General features: G+C 40.7%; 1 protein-coding gene across 1 annotated transcript in view; it reads right to left on the bottom strand.

The window, feature by feature from the left end:
- Positions 1–968: 968 nt before the first annotated feature.
- astn1 (astrotactin 1) overlaps positions 969–10,367 on the bottom strand; it is a gene marked incomplete at both ends in the record, with an annotated part of 706,990 nt that continues 697,591 nt past the window's right edge. The window contains one exon of the mRNA XM_084058603.1: positions 969–1,206. Coding sequence (XP_083914729.1) covers positions 969–1,206 — 238 coding nt within the window. The remainder of the gene's footprint in view (positions 1,207–10,367) is intronic.

Genomic DNA, 10,367 nt, shown 5'->3' with positions numbered 1-10,367 from the left:
GAGCCTACTCAGCGCCGTCCGAGTTATGTACCGATAGGCACAGATTCAGAATGGTAAATCATGTTGTGGGGACTGCTCTGACTCCGGGTATAGGTCAGTATCTCCTGATTACGCCCAATGAATGGTGAGATAAATCGTGGGTAGGTCAGTATGTCGCCTACTTCACCTATTTAATGGTCTGATAAAACGTGATAATGTCCCATTCAGTGCGTTGATAGCATTGGAAGCCGGTCAAGAAGCCCACCCGAAGTTCTGCTCCTGCTGTAGAGCCTCCAGCCTGGAATATCATCTCGGACACAACAAACCTGTGGCCTCTACGGCAGGCATGGGGTCTTCAACGTTCTGAGCCCAAGGACGGTGGACCCCCTATAGCTGAAAGAGAGATGAAGCAGGGACCCCCCCCTCACTACATACCGTATAAAATTGTATTTTCATAGATTTCATAGACCAACACCAAACCTCTTTGCCAAAAATAGCCGATCTACAAGCTCACAACGCCTCGCAACGCGAGGCGTTGTGAGCTTGTAGATCGGCTATTTTTGGCTTAAAGGAATCGTTCATTCCTCGCTTTCCGTGCATTCCAAGGCAATCATTTGATGACCAGCGGACCGGTGGGCAGCGGTTCCGGTAGGAGACACAAAGGAGACTACTTGTGTGTCCTACCTGAACCACTGCCGGTCATCAAATGATTGTCTTAGGAATGAGACAAAAACTAAAAAATATCCATGAATTCAAGTCTCCACGGGGTGACTGATCCATAGAAAAAAAATCATTTTGGGGGTGAACTATCCCTTTAAGTTCTCTTCAGAATATGGATAAAATAGGGTGGTCAAGTGAAAAAAAGAAAAGAAAAATCCAATCACACAAAGATTTAGCGGCCCCCCCCTGTAGTAACCCGGACCCCCCCCCCCCCCCTGCTGAAGACCCCTGCTCTACAGGGTTACACTGGTCGTAAACGTTTCCCTCTTCTAGATTTCCTTGGGCTCCCCGTAGTCGTTGTACATGACGGGCAGCGCCTGCTCGTCGCAGGTCTTGCGTATGTCCTGGCCCAGGTCCACCCAGTTCAGGCCGAAGGCCTTGGTGTCTGTGTAGCGGCAGGACAGGAACTTCAGGGACATGCGGCGCAGGCCGATCTTGGGCTCCTGGAGGAGACCCCGGCACCAGCTGGACAGTTCATCTAACTGGGAGAGGATGAGGCCGGCCTTCCTGTTAGTTAGAGAGCAGAGAAGAAGAATGTTAAAAGGCCTTCCTGTTATAGAGAGCAGAGAAGAAGAATGTTAAGGCCTTCCTGTTAAGAGAGCAGAGAAGAAGAATGTTAAGGCCTTCCTGTCCTTGTAGTGTTTTCTCCTCGGTGATCACTGTTTAACATAAACCGTTCTAACTACAACATGGATGCCCCGTTTGACACGTGGTCTGCACTGCTCGAACCAGGCAGATCTCCAAGATGTTTACAAACAGTGCACAGCTCAATCTTACGGATTTTAACAAGGTCTATGGCGACGTGAAAAAAACAAAAAACAACAATAAAACGTTTGGCACTGGTGAGTACATTATGAGATTAACCTCTGGCGGTCAATGTGTTAATATAGGTTTTGTTTGTATAGCTTTATTGGTGCTATACCTGTACGCACCAACCTACCAACGGAGAGGGTTTTTCAGCTGGGCTGGTTTGGCTAACGGACAAGTAAAGGCCATGTCTGAGGAATTAACCCATTAAGACCTGAAAAGCATGTCATTTGTCATTTTCAGATTGCTTTTGCAGATTATTTTTTTTTCTTGAAAATTTCTGGAAATCTTTGAATATATATATTTTTTTAAAGCATTTTTTTTAAACTCTGTATTTTTTTGATTTTGTAGAATCCCCCCAGAAGCAAAGATTTGAGTTACAAATGTTCGCTTTAAAAAAAAACACATATTCAAAGATTTACACACATTGTTCATGATTTTTCAAAAAAAAAAAAAAAAGCAGATCTACAAGCTCTTAACCACGCTATGAGCTTGTAGATCTGCTATTTTTTAATAGCCTAAAGCAGGGGTCTTCAACGTTTTCAGGCCAAGGACCCCCTAGCTGAGAGAGAGATGAAGCAGGGACCCCCCTCTATGTATACAATTGTGTGTCATCTTTTTAGTTTTACTTGGTCTGCTCTTTTTTCCCCTCTACACCAAACCTCTTTGCCAAAAATATTTGTGGCTAAAGTTCTCCTCAGAAAAGGGATGCTAGGGTTCAAGTGGTTAATGTGAATAAAAAAACCTATCACACAAAGATGTGGCAGACCCCCTGTAGTAACTCTGAGGACCCCCTAGGGGTCCCCGGACCCCCTGTTGAAGACCCCTGGCCTAAAGAAATCTAAAAAAAAAATGGACACGGATGCGTTCCCGGTCGTAATGGCTTAAAAGCTCCTTTCCCCTGCCTCTCTGTGGCATCACATCCATCCATTAGCCATAGTTTTCCACCACAAGAACAAATGTGACTTGGCGTCCGGCCGGGCCCATTCATTCATTTCTCAACATGCTTCAGTTTCATCATTCTGTCTGGACTTCCGTCAATGCAGGAAACCCACCCGGCGGGCCGGGCGGAAGGGCACCGCTGTGTGTTTTGGGTGGAATTGGGAATGTGTTCGGTAGTAGTGGAGGAATACATGTGAATTCCATTGCTGCCCGCGCCGGCTGCAGTGGTGGAAAAAAAGCACTCAAATGTTTTACTTAAGTAAAAGTATTAATACTGCAATGTGGAAGTACTCTGTTACGAGTAAAAGTCCGGATTTCAAAATGTACTTGAGTGAAAGTACAAAAGTATTGGTATCAAAATATACTTCAAGTACCAAAAGTAAAAGTACAATTTTTTTTGTTGAAAATAGCAGATCTACAAGCATGCGACGCGCTGTGAGCTTGTAGCTCGGCTATTTTCAAATAGCCGATCGTATAAAATAGGGCTAAAAGGGGTTAATGTATGTTTTATAATGTAATCATTCATATCTGCAAATTAACTAGTAATAACTACATTTTTCAATTATAATTGTAGTGGAGTAAAAGTACAATATTTGATTCTGAGATGTAGTGGAGTAGAAGTAAAAAGTATTGGAAATTGGAAATACTTGGACATTGAAAATAATCAAGTAAAGTACAAATACCTAAAAATGTTACTTAAGTACAGTACTTAAGTAAATGTACTTAGTTACTTTACACCACTGCCCCGGCCGTCTCCTTCAGACAGGAAGGGCCAGGGACGGAGCATGGTTTCAGGTTCTGTCACAGAGTGAGGTAATACTACAGAAATGGCAAGGCCACTGCTGTGATTTATACACTGTCGATAGTCTAAATAATCCAGCGTTTGATTTGCACCCCCATAACCAGATTCAACCTTCACACACCAGACATGAGTTCATATTTTGTCCATTAGGTATTTCCTTCAACATCATTTGGAGACATTAAATTATTTCAATTTCTTAGAAATTGATGTCCGTGCCTCAAACCAAGCTCTGTGACGGGAAAGCTGTGGAGAAACAAGACTATATAGTGTAAAAGCCCTACCGCACACCCCTACAGAGCAGTGGTTCTCAACCAATGGTCCGGGGACCACCAGTGGTCCTTGAGGGGGTTCCAGGTGGTCCCCAGCTAAATGCAGAGTTGGTAACCAGATGGACCCTTGTTAGATCTTTAACTCTTGAGTGTAAAACATTCATTTCCGCTATTTTCACAATATTTATCTGTGGAACCGAAGTCAAACTAAATGTGATGCCTACAATTCCAAGTGCTTGTCAGGGTTACATTATAAACATTATTATGTTTAGGGGGGGGGGGAGGGATCAGTAAAGAACCTTATCAGCAGAGGGGGGTGTGTGGGTGGTGGGGGGAATCAGATCTAGATTTTGCGGTACAATATAAACACCTCAGATCCATAGATGTGAGGTAAGGCAGTGGTTCTCAAACTTTTTCATGTCAAGGACCCCCTAATTGACACTTATTACCCCGCAGACCCCCATTTGAAAAGATAAGCCAGGGACCCCCATAAGAGAAGGTTTTTACGGCTCTCTAGCAGTGATTCTCAACCATTTTAATTTCAAGGACCCCCAGTTTGACATGCATTAGGCTACGGACCCCCATTTAATGGCATTTTATACCTCTGGGACCCCAATTCACATTGTAAAACCAATGTTAATTTAACTCTGAGAGTGTACAAATGGAACCAAATGGACCCGTTAGGGTCCATTTGGTTCCATTTGTACACTCTCAGAGTTACAGACCCATAAGGGTGCATTTGGTTCCTGTCCATAATTTAGCTGGGGACCCCCTGGAACCCCCTCAAGTACCCCTGGGGGTCCCCGGACCCTACTTTGAGAACCAATGAGGTAAGGCATTATACGTCACAGTAAGGTGTTTTACATCTCTATATCAGGCCAATTCTACAAATACCTTCTAAGTATAAGTAGCTCTCACACTTTTAAGATTTTTCAAACATATCAAAAATAGCTGATGTAACGCGGCACGAAGTGACGCTCTGCGAGCTTGTACATCTGCTATTTTTGAATAGCGAACGCAAAAACTTTAAATGACACTTTCCCGGTTTTGATCTTTGATCTGCACTCAAGTAGTTGAGTGCAGATCAATTGATTCTGTAGTGTACATTTTGCTACGAGCAACATTTCCAAGTCTAATATCCAAGAATACAAGCTTTGATAACCGCCATGTTTTACATATATTGGGTTATTATTGGCATCCGTTCTCTGTTTTGCGCGCCGTTATGTGCATACAGAGACTCTGCAAATCAACACTTCTCTTTGGATTTTACTGGCTTATGGGCAAGAATAGCAATTCCAATATTCTGTATATAATACTGGATTGTTGTTGGAATCCCAGAGAATTTACAATGTCATCTGCAACGTGGAGACGCCCAGCAGGACATTGTTCTGTTTGCAGATGTCTAGATCAGTGGTTATCAACCTGTGGGTCTGGACCCCCATGGGTCCTCACATAACTCTGGGGGGGGGGGTCCCCAGGTGACAGTAAAGTGACAATTTACGGTCTTTTAAGATCTTGTTAATACCTAAAAAAAAGGCCATTACTGCATCAAAAGTAATCAACTTGTCAAATAATATAAGAAAGAGGCAAACATTGTGAAAATAGCAGATCTACAAGCTTGTAGATCGAGCAAACGAACAACATTGTATGCCTCAACTCTGAGTGCTTGTCAGGGTGGTGGGGGTCCCCAGTTCAATTAATTCAAGTAAGATTATTTTGGGGGGTCCACCAGTTCAAATATGATTATTTTGGGGGGGTCCACCAGTTCAAATATGATTATTTTGGGGGGTCCACCAGTTCAAATATGATTATTTTGGGGGGTCCACCAGTTCAAATATGATTATTTTGGGGGGTCCACCAGTTCAAATATGATTATTTTGGGGGGGTCCACCAGTTCAAATATGATTATTTTGGGGGGTCCACCAGTTCAAATATGATTATTTTGGGGGGGTCCACCAGTTCAAATATGATTATTTTGGGCCAGACCCGTTGAAGAGAGAGTGACGTCACTAGCATAGATTCCCATTGTAAGAATGGAATGAGGAAGTGCTCTGTCCATCTCCATGAGGAAGTTCCAATGTTGAAATTTTGGCTTAGAGGGAAAAAAAGAGGGGAAGTAATAGACCCCCCTGTGGGACTCCACTGTAAAAATAAAAATAAAAGGTACATACTGTAGGATTTAAGTGGTTCAACTTGATTTTCATTAACTAATCAGCCCTGCATGGTTCAGTATAAACCCATCTTGGCCAAGTAAACAATATCTGGAAACCAATGAATGAAGCAATGTGGCTTTATCTTTCTTGTGGCAGGCGGGGGGGAGACTCAGACCTTCCGTTTTAAGCAAACGTATCATATCACACTGACGAGACCTGTTGGCATCCAGCGGACATTTTTTGTTGCCTTTTTTCATGCAACATCGCGTGATGTTTTAACTCACTACGACCGGGAACGCATCTGTGCCATTTTTAGATTTATTTGGGCTTTTCAAAAATAGCAGATAGCAGATCTACAAGCTCTGAGCTATGTAGATCTGCTATTTGTGAAGAATTCGTGAACATTTGTGCAAATCTTTAAAAGGGAACATTTGTAACTCAAATCTTTGCTTCTGGGGGGTCCCTGGAACAAAATATTTTTGAGATGGGGGTCTGCGACCAAATACCTATAATCTTGAGGGTCCTTGACATGAAAAAGTTTAAGAACCACTGATATTATAGCAACATAATATATTTATATATTTTTTTTGATTTATTTAGAAGACATTCATTTGTCAAATGTTTGACAATTAATGAACATTTGACAAATGACGTTCAGTTTGAAAAATACATTCAAAGATTTGCGAAAAAATGTCCACGATTTTTTTTTTTTTAAATTGCAGATATACAAGCTCCCGCGCTATGAGCTTGTATATCTGCTGTTTTTGAATAGCCCAAAGAAATCATTAAAAAAATGACACCGATGCACTCCCGGTCAGAATGGATTAACTAAAAACATAAACGCACCAAAACGCAGTCTGTCTCTCTCTCTCTCTCTCCAAAGCTCTGACACTTCTCTCTGCTAAGGCCCAGGCCTTGTCATCGCCAGGGGACTGCCCATTATTGCAGGCATGCTGCTTGGCTGTTGACTTAGAAATGTTAGATGTTTTGGCAACCGGGGAGCCAAAAAAATAAAAAAATCAATCCTCAACCTTCCGATGCTTCGGTCCAAACCATGTCCTTGGTTGGACTCTTTGCCCTCTGGTGAACTGACACGTGTTCTAATATTTTCTCCGATTTGATGTTTTTATTTTCATTTTTTATCTTTTCTTAACCAATTAAGACCTGGAACTGTTTTTACACTTTGGGCTATTCAAAAATCGTGAAAATGTGTGAAAATCTTTGAATATATATATTTTTAAAGCGAACATTTTTAACTCAAATCTTTGCTTCTGGGGGGTCCCTGGAACAAAATATTTTGATGGGGGTCCGCGGCCAAATACATATCATTTTGGGGGTCCTTGAGCACCACTGATATAGAAACATACGTTTTTCAGAAAACTGTTGAGATTTAGGAGACATGTAGAATCGGCCTCAGGTCTCAATGGGTTAAACAAGAGACTCTCTAATCAGACGATCGCCTGCGATGATAAGTATTGTTGTGGTTGGAGTTTCTGTCAGGAAATCATAATCATAATCGCTCCAGACTGTTTTGCTTTGCTCTGGGGTTTTCTTTTTGTCGAAAGAAGGATAAAAATACATGCTGCAAAAGCGTGCGCGCGCGCACACACACACACACACACACACACACACACACACACACACACACACACACACACACACACACACACACACACACACACACACACACACACACACACACACACACACACACACACACACACACACACACACACACACACGCAAAACTGTGTTTCCTTTTTATTTAAAGGGGGATTGGCTCTTCCTCCACTATAGTGATTTATTAGTTTTTGTCATATTGGATAGAAGTCAGACAGGATGAAGTAAAAACAAAAAAATAGAAAAAGAAAAAAGCATATACTCATATAAAAAGCCTGCAGTAAATCGTATGTAGAAACAGTGCTGCTTACAGTAGAGTTATGAAAGTTCTTGGTCCTTAACGAGCAAAAGGTTATAAGTATTCATCTTGCTGTAACGGAGAGAGATTTGTAGATCCGTTTTTACAGTCCTCAGGTTGGGTTCCCTTCCTGGACAGATGGGACCGCACGAGGTTAGCAGTTCAAATTAATAATAACCCATTACCCCATTAAGACCTGAGCCCATTACGAATTCCTTATGAATCAGTAGTTCTCAAAGTTTTTGTGCCAAGGACCCCCATAATGATATGTATTTGGCCGCAGATTTGAGTCAAAAATAGCAGATCTACAAGCTCATAGCGCGGCACTCTGTGTCGCACTATGAGTTTCTGCTATTTTTGTAGAAGTAAATTTGAGATCTAAAGAAGGTAGGCGGATCTTGTATGGACAGGTGAAAGGTGGGACCCCATCCCCTGGCCCGCCACATTTGCAACTGTAATAGAGCCAGGAAGGGAAGGGTGTCAGCCTTGATGACAAATGCATAGACGCTCTGTCTCCCAGGTAAAACAAAAGGCAATGCTAATTGTAACCCCCACAGCCAGGTCAGAGCCAACAGCTACCTCTCTAATACACTCTTTTGTCTGTACAGTCCAAAGTAGACTTGTAATCCTATAGTAATTCTAACATATGGCTTTAGATTTGTATGTTATGAAATATACAACAATCTGCTATTTTTGAATAGCTCAAAGTGTAAAATAATGCTTTTTAGCTCAAATCTAAAAATGACACAGATGCGTTCCAGGTCTAAGGAAGTTTCAATATCTTTTTTGTCTGGTCTGTATCCTTATATGACCACAGTTTATTTTTATTTTTATATATAGGCAGTAATGAATGAGTTGAACGTATAACAAATAAAAAGCATATCTGTCCTTAAAAGTAGAGTCAATTCAGCCGTTTGTTCCGCGGTATAAAAGCCAATAAACAGAGACGATATCTTTGATGCTTTGGGATTCTATAGCAGCTTATGGGGTACCGGGGCCAACATCAATATATGACTTATGAGATCTTAACCCTTTAAGACCGGGAACGCATCTGTGTCATTTTTTAGATGTCTTTGGCCATTCAAAAATAGCAGATCTACAAGCACACGGTCTCACACTATGAGCATGTAGATCTGCTATTTTTGAAAAAATCTTGAACATTTTTGCAAATCTTTGAATACACAAGTGAACATTTGTATCTCAAATCGTTACCTCTGGGAGAATCTACAAATGTCTTCTAAATCCTTTTGAATAAATCATATGTTGCTATAATATCAGTGGTTCTCAAAATGTTCTCATGTCAAGGACCCCCAAAATGATTTGTATTTATGCTGCGGACCCCCATCTCAAAATATGTTGTTCCAGGGACCCCCCAGAAGCAAAGATTTGAGTTAAAAATGTTTGCTTGAAAAAAATATATATATTCAAAGATTTTCACCAATTTTCACGATTGTTAAAAAAATAGCAGATCTACAGGCTTGTAGTGCGGCACTCGGTGCTGCGCTATGAGCTTGTAGATCTGCTATTTTTGTTACACAGATGCGTTTCCGGTCTTTAATGGATTAGAAAAGTCAAAACGTTGGGAGACCATAACGTTGCTTTGTATAACAATCATCATATCTGTGGATATTTTTAGGACTGGTGTTTGACCAGAACGCATAGATCTGCTACGGTTAGCTCCCAGCGGTGGGATATCTAACGTCACGTCATCGCCGAGACGGCGAGGGAAGCTGTCAGCGGCACATCGCACGATGTGATGACGAAACCGGTGTGTTGTGAGGTCGTTCGTCAAAATGTACTTAAAGTACCAAAAGTAAAAGTACTAAAATGTTTGAAAATAGCAGATCTACAAGATCACAACGCGTCGCGAAGCGACGCGTTGTGATCTTGTAGATCGTCTATTTGCAAATAGCCTATGTATAAAATAGGGCTAAAGTGGTTAATGTATGTTTTATAATATCATAATTTGCATCTGAAAAGTAACTAGTAACTAACGTTTTCAAATAATTGTAGTGGAGTAAAAGTTCAATATTTGCCTCTGAGATGTAGTGGAGTAGAAGTAAAAGTATTGGAAATTGGAAATCCTCAAATAAAGTACAAATACCTCAAAATTGTACATAAGTAAATGTACTTTACTTTACACCACTGCTTATAAGTACAATACAAGTTTGTTTACTTAAAGGGATATTTCACTTTCAAAAAACCTTTTGGTCATTTTATCGTCTACTCATGCTTTTGTGAGCCCCCCAGACCGTTTTTAAGTTGCTTTATTCAGTATTTAGATATTTGATATTCATTTTATCAGACACGCCCCCTTCCTATACAAACCCATTGTAAGTTCAAACTCCATTTTTAACATGTTAGATTCATCAAAAACACCCATCCTTGGTTTTGGTGACTCACCCTGCCCTCCTAATACGCGAGGGGGCCGTATTTTTTTCTGTTACTTTTTTCATTTATTTTGTAGATTTTTTTTATTGTATTTATTTATTTTTATTTTCCAAAAAATATATTAAAAATAAATGAAAAAAGTTATCAAAAAAACCCAGCCCCTTTCCCGATATTTGATATTAATATCAAATTTTAGTAGCAGATATTTGATATTAATATCAAATATCTAAATAATGAATCAAGAAACTTAAAAACGGTCTGGGGGGCTCACAAAAGCCTGAGTAGACGATAAAATTACCAAAAGTTTTTTTGAGAGTAAAAGTATCAATACTGCAAATTGGAAATTCTCTGTTACAAGTAAAAGTCCGGAATTTGACATTTACTTG

Source organism: Gymnoscopelus microlampas (assembly GCF_963454915.1).
Source record: "Gymnoscopelus microlampas genome assembly, chromosome: 5".
In the NCBI taxonomy this organism is placed as follows: domain Eukaryota; kingdom Metazoa; phylum Chordata; class Actinopteri; order Myctophiformes; family Myctophidae; genus Gymnoscopelus; species Gymnoscopelus microlampas.
This window is presented reverse-complemented; position numbering and strand designations above follow the sequence as displayed.